This window comes from Arachis stenosperma, chromosome 4 (genome assembly GCF_014773155.1).
Source record: "Arachis stenosperma cultivar V10309 chromosome 4, arast.V10309.gnm1.PFL2, whole genome shotgun sequence".
NCBI classification, from domain to species: domain Eukaryota; kingdom Viridiplantae; phylum Streptophyta; class Magnoliopsida; order Fabales; family Fabaceae; genus Arachis; species Arachis stenosperma.
In genome coordinates this window covers 141,002,868-141,020,460 of record NC_080380.1, presented here as the reverse complement: position 1 = coordinate 141,020,460, position 17,593 = coordinate 141,002,868, and the positions used below count along the sequence as shown (strand labels likewise).

Below are 17,593 nucleotides of genomic sequence, written 5' to 3'. Positions count from 1 at the left end.
GCCTCATAAGAAGAAAAAGAATTGTTATAAAAGCTATCAAATGAAAGAGTAATTGGTAAACGAATGATATTTTCTTCTAGCATACATGGTCTTTTATAGTGGTAAAATAAAAATGGAAGGAATTAAATTTTATATTTTTATATTAGGAATAGAATTTGATATTTATCCTAATAAAATTATTATTATTATCAATATAAATGGGTTAACAACTTACCACTAATAAAATCATTGGATAATAAATAAGAATTAGAAGGATATGAATATAATTAAAATGAATATAATTAAAATATTTAAAAATATTTTCGATTGATAATTAATTTAATGATGCATTAAATATTGATTTTATATAATTATAATAAAGATATTTTCCTAAATTAGTATAGTTATGCATTATTCATTACAATAATTAAAAATATTTCTGATTAATAATTGATAAGTAGTTTAATAATGCATTAAATATTGATTTTATATAATTAAAATAAAAATATTTTTCTAAATTAGTATAATTATGCATTATTTATTAAATGCATTTATTTTGGAGGGAAAATAGATTCATGAGAAAGTGACACCTCACTTTCATTAGTTAGGGAAAAATTCAGTTTTAATATATTAAGTAGATAAAAAATAGATAGATAATATTACAATTTTAATTAGATCTCTTACCACACCACTAAGGTTCATGGCAGTCGAATGGTGTCAATAGGAGGTGAAATTTTTACTGTGACTAAAAATAATTATTCATTCTTTTATTTTTTGTATTAAGTACTAAACTTGATATATTAATTAAACAAATAATTATTCATTCTTTTATTTTATTGTTCAATAACATTATAAAAAACTGTTACTATTAAAAATTTAAATACATTTAAGTTATATATATTAAAGAAAGAAACAAAAAATTAAAAGATTCGAATCAGTCAGTCACCCATATTGCAAAACATAAATATTCTAAGTGCATAATAATCAAGTCCAAAATCGAACAAAGGAATTTATCGTCTGTCAACAAAAAATAAGAGAAAGAACAGTTCCACAATAATTAAAAAAATTTGTTAAGAGATATCATTAAATCTCCGATGCACCAACTATCTTCTCAGTGGTTACTTATACATACTATAATATTAAAACTCATAATTAAACATAATAATCATATTTAATTTCCATTATTTACACGGTAGCTTAAAGGTATTGATCTATTGTAATATTATTAGCCTATTTAAAAAAACCGAGAAAAACCAAGAACATCCCTCCAAAAAAAAAAAATTGATAAATAGTGAAATAACTCACCAACACTGTCCCACAAACAAAAACTCATGTGATCACATTGCAATCTTACTTGTGATATGCAACATTATATCATATGGGGATTTATAGTAACAGCTACAACATACATATCGAGCTTCCTAATGGCAATGCCAGTTCCATGAACTCCAAGACCTCCAAGTCCCAGAAATCTGCTCCCATCAGTAACAACAATCATAAAAACCTGAAAAGAACATAAAAAGAGATGTCTGAATTTCATAATCAAATGGTTCTGTTTGTTATCCCGGGACATTGGTCAATATTTAAGAAAACTGAAATGTTCCAATGAAAGAAGAAAATTGAGCACTACGTATTCAGCGTAACATGATAAGCAAGGGACAGAAATTTTATCGTACAATTTAAAAAATCCTAAAACAGGTGTACCATCATTAATCTATCTCACTTCTTAACGTATCACAGCACATAGCAGAAACCAAAGAAAACAGACCAAATAATTTCAACCAACAATCCCCTGATTTCTATGAAACATGCTAACATTTGGACATTTGGTTCTTTCATGAAGATTCCAAAGTTTAAAATTGATTATAATGAAAACAAAATTAAAGTTGCTTAATTGAAAGAACAAAGTATCAGCTGTTAAAGTATTTTTTTTGTCCAGACACTAGGCCTGCTTCTACGAAAAAGTTATGTGTCGCAGAAAAGCCACTGTTAATTACAAACTGCACAAAGAATTTAATTTGTAGCAAATACTGCTGTTTGTTAAGCAATGGTCGAGTAGTACCATACTGGATTTGATAGATCATTATGTGCCTTCTATAATCACCAAGCATTTGTTTTGGGTAGCATACATAGAATATCCAGCAATTTCTGCATGAATCTTTCTAAAACGCAAAATGGAGAAAACCCCATCATAAAAAAGGGAAAAGAATATCACAACCACATGCACAAATCCAGGTACAAATCGATACATAAAATTTTCGCGATTCAACCAACGAAGCAAAAAATATCAGAAAAGCACGAACGTTTCACGGCAAATAGATTTAAATCCAATTTAACATGAGTTTCCAGATAAAATAAAACCCAAACTATAAACCCTACATTTTAAATACCTATATACTAAAGTCATAAGTTTATATAAATTTAAAAAGACGAACTTTAATTCCAATAATATAATTAAAAAGAAAAAAAAAACTAAAAGAAAATTTCAATGAATTAATTCACGACTTATAAATTGTACAAATTTAACTTGCCATATTTATTAGATGAATCGACATAAAAAAACATCCGAACTATTTTAACTCATTTCAATTTAAGATATCAAATTTTATTTGATTAAGATTAAAAATTTGGATATTTGATTATGGTTTCTGAATTTAAATATAGATGACATAAAACTTTAAAACCGATTAACATAAAAAATCATGATAATTTACAGATTAATGTAATGGAAAATTGATTTCAATGGATAATGAAAACATTTTTATGAGCAATGATATTAAAAACTATATAGAATATAATGTAAATTTAAATATAGATGAAGAATTTAAAAATTTGGAGCATGTGCACAGAAATACTATGAAGAATTGTTCTTGGCAGACCCTACCCAAGATCCTAATGAACTACTAGGAGGCATAGGAAGAAAATATGAATCGGTCCCTTCTTAAACCGGTTATGGAAGAAGAGATCAAAGGAGCAGTTTTCTCTATAAACCCAGAAGCAGCTCCGGGGGACGATGGATTTACCGCAAAATTCTACCAATTTTACTGGCAAATCATCAAGTCTGATGTGATTCAAGCAGTGAAAAATTTCTTTGGGGGAGGTAAAATCCTCAAGGAATTTAATTATACACAAATTTGCTTAACTCCAAAGATACCTAATGCTAAATCAATGAATCAGGTGAAGCCAATTAGCCTTAGAACTGTCTTCTACAAAATTATTTCAAAAATTTTGGTTCATCGTCTCCAACCTTTCATAAATTTACTTATTAGTGAAAATCGAGTGCCTTTATTAAAGGAAGACTAATAAGTGATAATATCCTAGTTGCTCATGAATGCATGCACCACCTTAAAACTAAGGAGTGCGGAAGGGAGGAAATGACATTCAAAGTTGACATGAGTAAGGCTTACGATAGAGTGGAGTGGAATTTTGTATGGTACATTATGGAGAAATTGGGATTTTGTTCAAAGTGGATTCGGTGGATGAAGGAATGTGTTTCTTCAATCTCTTATTCTGTTATTGTGGATGGATCACCAACTGGTTTCTTTAAACCAAGTAGAGGACTCCGACAAGGAGATCCTCTTTCACCATACCTATTTCTTATTTGTGCAGAAGGCTTGTCCTATTCGCTCCACAAAGTATAACAGAATAATGTAGTGCAAGGACTCGGATTGAATAACAGATGCCCCTCCATTTCACACCTACTATTTGCAGACGACTCATTATTCTTTTGCAAGCCCACAAAGCTAAACTGTGACAATTTGCTGCGAATCCTAGAACAGTAAAGCAACATGAGTGGACAGAAAACATATTTGAGCAAATCTGCTGTCTTCTTCAGCAAGAACACCCCCCAACAAACTCGGACTGTTTTGGCTAATACATTAGGAGTCCCAAATATTAGCGCTCAGGACAAATATTTGGGGCTGCCATCTATATAGTCAACAGGTCTAAGAACGAAACCTTCTCTTTTATTAAAGATAAGGTAGGAAAGAAATTGGCGCATTGGAAAAGAACATTCTTATCTACTAGTGGAAGGGAGATACTTATAAAGGCAGTAGGATCAGCAATTCCAGTATATACTTTAAGCTGCTTCAAATTACCTGACTCACTACTGGAGGAATTACATAGGATGATGATACAATTTTGGTGGGGACAGAAAACTAATGAAAAGAGAATGCACTGGGCCAGCTGGGATATCATGAGCTGAGACAAGAATCATGGAGGATTAGGCTTCAAAGATCTCAAGGCTTTCAACTTGGCAATGCTAGGCAAATAGGGCTGGCAGCTTCTCACAAATACTCATGACTCATACATTCTTTTACATAATCTATAAAAATAGGTACTTCAGGTACTCATCATTCTTGGAAGCAAAATCAGGTAACAGACCATCATGGGCTTGTCAGAGCCTCTTAGAGGGTAGAAAACTACTAGAGAAAGGAGTAAAATGGAGCATAATAGCACAAAGTTCAGTTAAGATTAAGCAAGTCCCCTGGTTTGGAGACCAGGCTCCATTCAGAATCCCAAATGGTGAATGCAATGATGATAATATCACCTGGGTGCGACAACTCATTACAGAGAATGGAGACTGGAACCCCCAACTGCTCAGCCGCAACTTTAGTACTGAAATAGCTCAGCAAATCCAGCAAATTCCTATCATACAATGAAATGGACACTTCACACTTCTGGTGCTTACTCAGTCAACTCTGGATACAATGTGGCATACCAATTTTTTCGTTCCCCTGTGGATAACCTCCATGAATGCCTTCAAGAAAAGACCCTGTAGCAGAGTATTTGGAAAGTTCAGTGTCAACCAAAGATCAAAAGATTTGTTTGGAAGCTAATACATGATGGGTTACCAGTAATGCATAATTTGAATAGAAGAATACCTCACATGTCCGATCTGTCAGCCCTCCAGAAACCGCTCCGCACTACAGTATTCTGCTTCGCAGTGATGAACGCATGGAATAGCTCCGATTTAGCGAGCATAATACCTAGAGATCCAACAATGGCAACATGGAATTGGTGGAAACAAGCTGTGGGTATGTTGAAGAACCAACCGAATTTTAAAGAAAAATGTTCAAAAATGGCTTACCTACTGGGGCAATCATGGCTAGCTAAGAATGGCTTTATTGTTGAGAAAAGGAGAATATGCACTGACGAAATTCTGTCTCAAGCTTCTCAAGCAGCAGAGGAATTCAGAAGGCTTCAGAGAGCTCGTCTCAATGGAGCAGGTTGAAGAAGAACTGTGAGCTATTTCTCTTTCCACTCAACAACAGCCTGCTTTTTCCTTTTTTGCTTCTCATTTCTTCTTGCTTCTATTTTCCTTACTTCAAGCTTCTGAAAGCTTCTTCTTAGTTTACTACTCATTTTTTGTCTTTTGGAAAATCCCAACACAGATGTATTGATTTATATTTGTTTTCTTTTTTAATGCAATAAAATACCATGTCTTTGATTTAAAAAAAAAAGAATTTAAAAACAACTATATATTTTGCTTAGAAAATTATATATTTTATTATATAAACCCTGTCCCGTAAACCATATACTATAAACACTGACACCAAAAATATACTATAAACACTAAACCCTATGATGCACGGACACGGGACACGCCGATACGTGAATTTTTAAAATCTTATAAGACACGAGAACACGCATATATATAAAATATAAAGTATTTTTTAGATAAATTGTAATGACATTTTGATATTTTATTGATATTAAAATATAAATTAATTTTTTTAATTATTTTTAATGTCTTATTTTAATTATATCAAATATTTAAAATATTTTTTATTTTAATAAATAATAATATATACTATATTTAAATTTATTTCAAGAATATATGTTAAGAATAAGACTGGACTCGCTGGCACGTTATGGTATTTAGGTGTGTCCAAGTATGTCCGAAGAAGAATTTTTTATTTTTTATTAAGACATCGTTGGACACAGCAGACACGCGTGTCAGACAAGTGTCGGTGAGTGTCGTGTTCGAAATGTGTCCGACACACGCATACGACAACTCAGCAAAGTGTCCGTGCTTCATAGACTAAACCCTACATCCTAACCCCGTAAAAACAAACCCCCAAGCCCTCACCAATAAAAACCAACCCTAATCACAAGCTATAAACCCTACACACTAAACCTTGATTTAAAATCTAAATACTAACCCGTAGACCCTAAAACCTAAACAAAAAACCATAAACAATAAACCTTAAACCCTAAACCAAAAAACTCAAAAACCATAATCCCAAACCATGAAATCCTAAATGTAAATTCTAAATATAAAACTCGCAATTCAAAAACCACAAACCCATAAATAATAAACGATAAAACATAAATCCAAAACCCCTAAATCAAAAACCATATGACTAAATTCCTAAAATCCAAGACACTAAACCATAAAACCCAAAACTATAAAACCATAAATCCAGTTCTATAAAACCTAAACCATACACACAAACCCTAAATCTTAAATACCTAAATACTAAAGTAATAAGTTAATACAATTTAAAATAGATAAACTTTAATTCTAATTATATAATTAAAAGGAAAAAAAACAAAAAGAAAATTATAATGAAATAATTCACCATTTATAAGTTATATATATTTTATTTGCCATATTTATTAAATGAATCAACATAAAAAAACGTCCGAATTATTATAATTTATTCAAATTTAAGCAATTGAATTTTATTTGATTAATATTTAAAAGTTGTATATGGTTTAGATTTTTATTCTATCTTTGAATATAGATGACATAAAAATTTAAAATCGATTAACATAAAAAATATGATAATTAAGCGATTAACGTAATGTAAAATTGATTTATATGGATAACAAAAACATTTTTATGAACACTGATATTAAAACATATATAGAATATAATTTATATTTAAATAAAGATGAAGAATTTAAAAATAACTATCCAATATGATATAATAATAACAAAAACTTTATATTATCAATGCTTAATTTAAGCTAATTTGCTTAGAAAATTATTGAAAGATAATTATATATTTTAATATATAAACTCTAGACCGTAAATTCTAAACTATAAACACTAAGTCCTAAACCCTAACTCGAGAAAAACGAAACTCCAAACCCTCACCAATAAAAACTAATTCTAATTCCAAAACTCTAAAACCTAAACAGTGAAATCTAAACACTTAAGTCCTGAACATTAAACATAAACCCTAACCCGTAGCTCCTAAAACCTAAACAAAAATACCTACACACTAAACCCTAAAACTTAAACTCTAAATCCCTACCCCTAAATCCTAAACATAAATCCTAAGCCCGAAAACGCAAAAACGCAAAAACCACAATCCTAAACCATAAAATCCTAAACCCTAACTATCAAAACCTCAAACCAAAAAACCATAAACCCATAAATAATAAACGATAAAACATACTTCTAAATCAAAAACCACATGACTAAAACCCAAAAACACTAAATCGTAAAATCTAAAACTCTGAACTCTAAACCATGAAACCCAAAACTATAAAACCATAAACCCAACCCCTAAACTCTAAAACCTAAATCTTAAATACCTAAATACTAAAGTAATATATAGAGTGTTTAGGTTTAATTTAAATTCGAATCTGATATGTTGCTAAATTTGCTTAGTAAATAAAAGTTAAGATAGAAGCAGTGATTAAGGATTATAAGCATATAAGTGTTTAAATTCAATACAATATAATTTACATGGCACAAATTTAAACTTCATTGAATGAACCTGTTTCTTTTGCACACGATGTGATGACATTTACAATTAATAGAAGCAAATTAATTTGTATAGATAAGTGAAGAACCAAAGCAATGCTAGTTAATAAAAGTAATTGAAAAAAACATAGATGTATTTATATATTAAAATATAATTTAACTATAGATCATACCAAAAATGAAGAATTCAACCAATACTAATTCTATACATAGTTTATTGGAAAAAAAAGGCGGAAGAACAGTTCCATCACAATGAAAAAATTTGTTAGGAGAAATGATTATATTTTCGATGGTCCAACTCTTTTCTCAGTCAAACATTTCTATCTACTATACTATTATAGCATGACTTCTTCCTAAAATCTCTCACCCACTAAAGGGAACAGAAAGAGAACAAAAAGAAGAGAAAGTAGCACAATGAATTGAAAAACAAAGAAACTAAGTTTATAACGTTGGCTATAACCTAGTAACTGTCGATGACTATTTTTGGTATACAATAGAGTAGTTATTTGCTGGAATATTAGGATTCAACAATATAGTCAAGAGATATGATTATTTTAGAAATGTATATCACCACCCACTCCCATAGACTTGCCTACTCTCCTTAACTCACCTACTCACTTTGCCTAAGCTTATTTATACTTTCTCAATTTTGTGAAGGGGAAAAAGATCTAAATCAAGTAAATTGCAATAAAGTTATAGCACAATAACATAGTGATAGACAACTAACAGGAGCAAACAATAAACTAATTAAGATCATTTATAACTAAACTACTTTATGAAATTGTACTTCATAGCTTTTAGGGTTTAGCTTTTAGTTAACAGCTCTGGCAAAACCTAAGATGCAATTTTAATCAATTGTTATTGATTAGATCAAATGTTATCCTCATCAATTATCAAGTAAAAGAACACTTGCCCACAGCAAAGACGACCAATTAAGAGAATTCATAACACAATAAAAATTGAAACTCTACAGGGAAAAACCCTAAACCCTAAATTTACGAAGTCACTTTTGTTGTTTTCTTCAATCATCCAAATTTAAAATAAATGGATACATTCTCTAAACCAAAGAAAATATTTAAAAAGCATAATTTCAACATAATAATCACATTTAATTTTCATTAGCTCCACGATAGCTTAAAGGAAATCTATTATAATCTTATTGGCCTATTTCAAAAAAAAGAGAAAAACCAAGACCTCCTAAAACAAAACTTGATAAATAGTGAACTAACTCACCAGCAATGTCCAACAAACCTAAATTCATAGTGCTCTCATCCACAATAAGCATTTACCAAGGTCTTACAATAGATAATCCTACTTGTGATTATGATTATAATTTATAAATATAAAAGGCTCCTATAACATTATAGTCTCTGTTAGAATTGAAATTCAATGCGTAGTTATTTCCAATTTCCTTACACAAAATGCTATTACTATAAAGAAAGTAGCTAAATTTTCCTTTCAAAAAAACCTCACTTTCATGAACTGTGTTTTGAATTCCAAAATATTCTTCATCTTCTTGTTCTTTTTAAATCAAGAACCAAAAGTAGAAACAGTAACCATTATGTAGAAGAATACATACCGCAAGAACACCAAATAGTTTTATAAGAAACGAACCAGCTCTGGGAATTTCCCATTTGAAGCTAACTCTCTATCAGACTACCATGGCACAAAACCTCACAATAAATTTCCAAAAGAAAAAGAATGAAATGGGAATTGATACCTTCTCAGCAAGAAGCCTAATATCATAAACAATGCCATACAAAGCATCCACATATCAATAAATTCAATGAGATAAAAATTTGAATAAAGAAATGAAGGAAAGAATAAGGAAGGGTTACTTCGCGACTTTTCCTAGGCGGGTGTAGGCTTCGAGCACATTGGATTGAGGGAAGCTATGGAGGCAGCAGAAGAGTCGAGGATTATAGAGTGCGTGACTCGCAGGATTTTGGATCTCTCTGAAACACAAAACAGAGAAAACCCATCATAAAAAGGGAAGGAATACCACAGCCACTTGCAACAATCCAGGCGCAAATTAAGACGAAAATTTTCGCATTTCAACCAAAGAAGCAAAAACAGATCGAAAAAACACGAAAGATTCACATCAAATAGACAAAATAAAATATTCACACAACTGCAAACACAGCATAACACAATACCCAATCCATTTTATATATGTATAATGAGTGAATTCCCCTTAGTGGACATGAAATGGAAGGCAGTATGTTACCTTTCTTGGCTTTACCACCGGACTTGGGGGAGCCATGGAAATGACATTGAAGCGTCTTCTATGTGGGGGAAAAGGAGTTGAAAGAGGGCTTTTGATTTTAGTGAACGGGAGGCGGGAACAGAACAGAAGAAGAAGAAGAGTGTGACGGGGAGGTGAAGACTGTTGAAGCCATTGACAGAGTCGAAGATGGTAGAGAGTCACAATCACCTATCACCCAAAAGATGCCACCAGCAACACCCATACTACAGTTTTGTATTTGAGATTGAAAATTGTTAGACCATCTCCATAACTTTACATTAGTTTTTCATTGTAAACAGTAAATAAGGAACTCAAAGGATCTATCTTCTTTATTAGCATCGTATTGCGATTTCACTTAATTAATTAAAGTAACTAAAATGAATATAAATATAAAATTATTTTTTTATAATAATATTTTTAAATTTATAAATTTAAAAATAATTTATTATTAAAAAATATTAATATTAAAAAATTATATATAAAAATAATACACAATATATAATTTAAAATTATACTAATTTATAAAATTATTTCATATAAAAAAATATAATTAAATTATTTTATAAAGTGTAAAAATTAAATTTGTTTTATGTAAATAAATTTAATTAAATATAATTTAATATAACATTAAAATAATATTTAATGTTAAATTAATATAATTATTTATATTAATTATTATTTAAATAATAAATATAAATAATTAATATAAATTATTAATTAAATAAAGATATAATTATTTAATATAATTAATTATTATAATTATTAATAAATTAAACATGATTAAGTTATTTACTTTTTTAATAGATAATTAAATTATTTAATAAATTATTATTTAAATAATTAATATAAATTATTAATTAAGTATAGATAAAATTAATTATTATAATTATTAATAAATTAATTATAATTTAATTATTTAATTAAATATAATTTTATATAAATATTTTTTTATAATAACTTACCATGTGAGAAATTATTATTGGAGGGAGAAAGTCCTTGTTCAGGGGACTCACTCGTGCCTTTTTCCTCTTGGATAGTGTGTGGAAACTCTTGTCTCACTCGTGCCTCTTTTCTCTTGGATAGTGTGCGGAACTCTTGTCTCTTCTTCTTCTTTTCCAGTAGTTGGACCCTGCATATGTTAGAAAGAGGGTTTCAACTTTTGGCCCATTAGAAGTGCTCTTACATATAAGGAGTTGGTGGTAAGTTAAGACTGAGCTTGTAAAGGCTAGGAATTATATTTTATTTTTCTCTTGTTTTAAAATAATTAAAAATAATTATTTTAATATCTTTAAAAAATTTAATTTTAATTTTTTTATTTATAAATCATACTAAAAAATATTATTTTTAAATTAATTTTTATACTCCTCAAATTTAATATGTGAAATGTCAAAAACACAAAAAATCTGTTAGTAATATATTATTGGCAAGGTTTATTCTATCAGATAAATACACGGTAAACATTTTATTATTAGATTTCCAACGATAATTTCGATGCTACTCAATATTTTTTATAGTGCTAGTTAATTATACTACTAGTTAGTTTCCTAGATTTTTTCTACAAAAAATAGAAACCACAATTAGGGATGAATGTGGATCGGGTATGACCAAAATCTTGATCTGATCAGTATTAAAATTATTGGATTAGATCCAATATCAGCATTTTTTATTTTAGATCCGATTTGATCAGCACATTTTCAGATTGGATATCAGATATATTTGTAAAATATAAAAATATTTTAAAAAATTTACTTTTATTAAAAAATAATAAAATTATTTTCTACTCTTTTAAATATGTTTATTTCTAAAATATTATTAAATATACTTATCTTAAATAATACAACATATATGATAATTATTAGTTGAAAATATAAAAATATATTTATTTATTTATTTTTTACGGATCTATAAATATGTGGATAGCTACATAAAATTCATAATCTGATTCTATTAATGTGTGGATCGAATCAAATTATATTAACTAGCGGCTCAATAGGCACGATTGTGGCTGTTCAGCCGCTTTTCTATTATTTTTATGAAATTGATTTTTTTATATTTATATTTTTAGATTTTAAATTTAATAAAATTATTTAGATATTAAAAATAAAAAATTTAAAAACAAAAATATTTTTTGAAATTATTTAAATTTTAGAATATATAAGATTTATAAATTTAAATTAAATAACAAATTAAAAATTTTATTATGTTATTATTATGTGTAAAAAAAATTAAAATAAAGATTAAAAAATATTATTTGTTTTCAAAGGTAAGTTAAATTTTATTTCTTTAAAAAAGAAACAAGTGTCCAAAGAGGGACAAACAGAAAGCAATTGGGAATTCCCCCTGTAGATGACACAACAAACACATATGGCTAAGGAGAAAGGGAACGAAACATGAGGATATGTGCTGAATCCTTAGTTTCATCTTATTGGTACCGCATCACTGCATCAATTATCTTCTTTATTGTAGTCTTCTTTCCTTCAAACACTTTTTTATTCCGAGCTTTCCAAAATTTCCAGCAGACAATCACAACTTGAGCAAGTGTCTCGACGCCGCCCAGGTTTTTGGAGGTGACCCGCAGCCACCACGACACGAAATCAGGAGACCCATTTCGAGCAACAGTCGTAGCAGGAAAAAGGGTGTTCCAGGTCGCTATGGCAGGGCCACAGTGAAGGAGGCAGTGGGTGATTGTTTCATCTTCCACTTTGCATCTTAGGCAAAGGGGCAAGGTGATTGAAAATCTGCGGTGGATGACATGCATCACAGGTAACCTTTCATGAGTAGCCTTCCATAGAAATATCTGAAGCTTAGTTTGAATCTTTAATCCCCAAATCTGCTTCCAAATTACCTGATTTTGCAACAAAAGAGAAAGTTGTGCTGTTGGAACATGAAAGAAATTGTAGGCTATCGTGTACCCAGTAGAGACATCATATTATTTTCTTTTGTTCCAGATCCACCGGAGCTTGTCAACACCATCGGCATTCAACGGAGTGGAGAGGATACGGGTTGCTGTCTCCGAAGAAAAAATTTATTCTATCAGCTCTTGCTTCCATTGCCGATCCACTGTAAGTAAATCCTTGACCCAGTAGACTCTTGTATCTGTGTTGTTGCTGCAATTAGGAATAAATGGGTTAGGGGAGGTAACCAAGGGTCATACCATATACGGACATTAGAACCCAAACCTATGCTCTAGGTAATACCTTTTTCCACAACTTTTCTTCCTTCTAGCAGACTTTGCCAACCCCAAGAAGCCTGTGGTCCTTTATTAACTGTGAGTGTAGTTGTATAACGAAAATATTTTTCTTTTAGCATTCTGGACAGCAGAGAATTTGGGTTGATGGTGACTCTCCAAAATTGCTTTTCAAGAAGTGCCATATTATGTGCTCTTAGGTCTTTAAAACACAGTCCTCCTTCTTTCTTAGGCCCCGACATCATATCCCAGCTAACCCAAGCCATCTTGCGCTCTGAACCCTTTTGACTCCACTAGAATTGCATCAAGATCCGATGAATCTCCTCCGATAGTGAATCTGGTAATCAGAAGCAAGATAGAGTATACACCGGAATCGCTTCACCAACTGCTTTAATGAGTACATGCCTTCCACCTGCTGAAAGGAGATTTCTTTTCCACGCTTGGACCCGTTTCTGAATTCTATCTTTAATGGCTCCAAAAGTCGCTCTCTTCGATCGTTGAACCACTGATGGCAGTCTTAAGTATTTATCATGGGTACCCACATGTCTAATATTAAGAGAAGTTGCCAATTCTTGATGAGTATTAGTAGGAGTATTATAACTGAAGAAAATAGCAGACTTATCGAGATTGACTTTTTGACTACTGGTTATTTTATAGTCATAGAGAAGAGCCAAAATATTAGAACATGTCTCCTCTGAAGCTTTACAAAAAAGGATAGAATCGTCGGAAATAGTAGGTGATTAAAAAATATTATTTACAAATGAATTATTTATAAATGTTATTAGGTATATTTATTTATTTTTAATAGTATTTAATTTGAATCAGAGAAAAAAATAATATTCAAAGTATTCTTTATTTTTATGTATAATTCTAATTGATAAAAAATATTTTTTTAAGTTTATTATTCAATTTTAAAATTATCTTTAATTTTATTATTATTTTAAAATTATTAATTTATATTTTTTATTGTCTCAACGCCATTGTGATATTGTATGGTTCTCCATTTTTGTCTTTTTTTCTTCCATCTTCTCTTCATCTGATGGTTATTAACTATCACCAAGTATTATTATTACAATTTTTAATTTTGTCTATCAATTTGCTTTATAACAAACTATTCTGTTAACTTTTTTTAGTTGTTGAAGTTTTGTTAAAAGAATTATTTTTGTGACTTTTGAATATCTAAATGTATAAAAATTATAATTTTTTTCTTGATGTGTGTGTTAGTTGTCTTATTTTATTCTATTAAGAAGAAATTTAAGATAAAAAATATTCAAAATTTTTGCTATATTATCAAAAGTTAATGTCAATAATTCTAAAAAGTATCAAAATATATTATTTTTAACGAAATAATAAAAAAAATAAAAATACATCATTGTAAGTTTTTTAATTAATAATTATAAATTGAAGTCGCAGTTTAATATAGTACTTTGGACAAAAGGCAATCATTGTTATCTGCATTATATAAGTTTTATGTTTATTTCATTATGCACATTAATTAAAGTGTACTTTATTATTTGGGTTAAGTATGATTTTGGTCCCTAACGTAGGGGCCAAAAATCGATTTCGTCCCTCGGCTTTTTTTCGCTTCAAAAAGGTCCCTGATGTTCCGGTTTGTTTTAAAATCGTCCCTCGGACGATTTTGCCCCTGTGGTCGTTAGGTTTAGATATGACCGTTTTAACGGAAATGGGAAACATTAATTAATATAAATAAATAATAATAGAAGGATTAAATCAAGAAGGTGAACGAATCTGAAGTGCAGGGGAGGGAGGAGTAACGACGGGAGAAGCTGCTGAAGGTGGACGGCTAGGGTTCAAGAGACAGTGGCGTGGATGGCTTCCCAGAGCTCAAGAACCTCACGTTTTCGTTCAGATGCAAAGGAGTTTCTTTGTGGCCATGGTGAGAGGCCGATTTTGCGAACTTCATCGACGAAGGATAACCCTGGACGAAGATTCTGGGGTTGTGTATACTATAAGGTAAAGTGTTCTTCCTATTTTGGTATTGTGGGTCTGAGAATTTGGGATTTCTTCATATGTTTCTATGGCTCCTATTAGGTTCAGGATGGGTGTGATTTCTTCAGATGGGCAGATCCGAAACCTGGTGGTGTTCACGAAGAGGTTGAAGTTGCAAGAAATAGGAGGAAGATAACGAAGTTGAAGGCAAGATTGAAGGAGATGGAGACGAAGCTTTGGGTTGTGGCTGCTCTATGTATTGCTGGGTGGGTGGGATTTTTGTTCTTATTCCTGCAGAATTATTTCAAGTTAAAGCACCCAAATGGAATGCACTTAGGTTATAGATGATTTGGTAGGGAATGTTATGAGGTTTACTGTGTTGTGTGGGTAGAGTTTGAGAGTATTCTGTGATGTTACAATGGTTTGAATTAATGAAACTGTTTGATTTAATGAAACTATCTGAATTAATGAAGGAAAGTGTTGTTCACTGTTGCCCAAATTGTCACCTTCTTGAAGGGTGGAGTTGTGTTATTTTGTAATGTAAAAATAGTTTATGAGCAAAGAAGAAAAGCATTCAATACAAGATCTGAAATTTGGATAATTAGTAATGGAATATTTCATTTGATGAGTAGTTAAAACATACAAAAATATTTTGTGGTTGCCTTCACATGCCTAGTACCAAAAAACAGAGAAGCAACACTTCAAGTTATCTCAAGAACTTAATGCCAAAATACAGTTCTCAAACCAAAAAACAGAGGAGCAATACTTCAAGTCTCCTCAGGAACTTAATAACAGAATTACAGTTCTCAAACCAAAAAACAGAGAAGCAATAAACTTCAAGTTTCCTCAGGAACTTAATAACAGAATTACAGTTCTCAAACCAAAAAACAGAGAAGCAACAGTTCAAGTTTCCTCAAGAACTTAATTCCAAAACACAGTTCTCAAACCAAAAAACAGAGAAGCAACATTTCAAGTGTCCTAAGGCACTTAATACCAAAATAAAGTAGCAAGACTAAAAACACTGCTTGCAAGTCATCAATACAAAAGTCACAAAATATTCCACACTCAAATTCTAAATATTTCCCCACTGAGATGGGGGTAACTTGGCCATCAACCTCAACTTCTGCAGGGGTAGATGAGGTGCACTGCATTGAATGACAGAAAAGGGCCTCTTCCTGACAGGTGGCTGGCTAGGAGGCTGTTTGTTGCTGGTGGAGGTTGCAGCAGATGCAGGGTTATTGTTGGGCTGGGCCACGGTGTTGGGCTTAGTGGATGCTTTCTTGGGCTTGGTGGAAGCTTTCTTGGGCTTAGGTGCTTCTGTGGTGGGCCGGGCTTCACGTTTCTTGGGCCTTGTGGGGGTTTTCCTGGTATGAGATGCAGGAAAATTGGGTGGTGATAGTGTAGTATTCCTGTTTCTCTCTCCCAAAACTGTCTGACCAGGTGCCAGCTTAGGTGCATTCTTGTTGGCTCTTTTGGTTGAAGTTTGGGCCTACAATGAAAATGTAAAGCATAGAGAAAGTTACACACATATCATATAGCAGTTAAAGTATATAGATGGCTTAAATAATGGTAGTTGAACCCTAGAATAGCATGTCACAACCCCTCTTACCCTCTTCTTAGGCTGCTTGCAGCCGCTCTTCTTGTGACCAACTCCATCACAATTTGAGCATCTTTGGACTTCTCCCCTCCGTGACACATGAGTCTGGCTTCTGTTGTCTTCATCTGCAGCCCCTCTTTTCCTCTTCTTCACCGGTCTGTGGCTTGGCCTCCTGTATGGAGGTGGGATGATGTCATCATATTGAGTCCTCTCCCATAGCTCCGGGCCGTTTACAGGGTGTATCACCTCCTGGTAGCACCTGATGTAGGCTTCTTTCTTGTAGCAGTCATCCACGTATGACTCCAAATTAAGGCCTTTGAAGGTGATGCAGCTGATGGCATGAGGACAAGGAATCCCACTCATTTGCCATTTCCTGCAAGAACATTCACCAGCAGCAAGATCCACAACATACTTATCTAGACCACACATTACCTCGTAGTTGCTAGCAGATGACCAATAAGGCCTCCAGTCCCTAGCTAAGCTTGCCCGTTTTTCTAATTTCTTCCTAATAATTGGCATAATGTTTCCTGGATAATTAAGAACCCTTTCCCTATTTGCAGCCCATCTAGTCATCATATAAACCCTAATGTCCTCTAACATGCTCACAATTGGTTTCTCTCTTGCTTCTACTAACACAGCATTGAAACTCTCACTCATATTATTAACAAGACTATCACATTTAGATAGGAAGGTAAACCTGGATCTTGACCAGAACCTTGGTGGAATGCTATTGAGATGTCTAAATGCTCCCTCATTCAGAACTCGCAAATTTTTCATCTCCTTCTCCCAGCTCTGCCAATGACTTGCTTTAGCACACCTCCACATCTTGTTCTTTAGCTCTAAACCAGGAAACTTCTTCCTGAAGTTGCTATAGAGATGCCTAACACAGAACCTGTTATCCACCCCTGGAATGAC

At 31.6% G+C, this 17,593-nt stretch overlaps 1 protein-coding gene and 1 long non-coding RNA gene across 5 annotated transcripts; one reads left to right on the top strand and one right to left on the bottom strand.

Annotated features, from left to right (window-relative positions):
• Nucleotides 1–1,074: 1,074 nt before the first annotated feature.
• On the bottom strand, nt 1,075–10,171 carry LOC130976139 (uncharacterized). Of its 4 annotated transcripts, none has more exons than XR_009084619.1 (6): nt 9,927–10,171; nt 5,069–9,654; nt 4,863–4,967; nt 4,529–4,753; nt 2,042–2,141; nt 1,075–1,483 (listed from the first exon to the last, which is right to left on the bottom strand). It is a non-coding gene; the product is annotated as an uncharacterized LOC130976139 (long non-coding RNA). The 4 variants fall into 4 exon arrangements; XR_009084620.1 differs by having other exon boundaries at nt 2,047–2,141; XR_009084618.1 differs by lacking the exon at nt 2,042–2,141 and having other exon boundaries at nt 5,069–5,313; nt 9,538–9,654.
• A 4,790-nt stretch (nt 10,172–14,961) lies between these two features.
• Nucleotides 14,962–15,429, top strand: LOC130975717 (uncharacterized). The gene is made up of 2 exons (XM_057900462.1): nt 14,962–15,105; nt 15,184–15,429. The coding sequence occupies exons 1-2, from the start codon at nt 14,962–14,964 to the stop codon at nt 15,427–15,429; spliced, it is 390 nt and encodes a 129-aa protein (XP_057756445.1).
• The last annotated feature ends 2,164 nt before the right edge of the window (nt 15,430–17,593 follow it).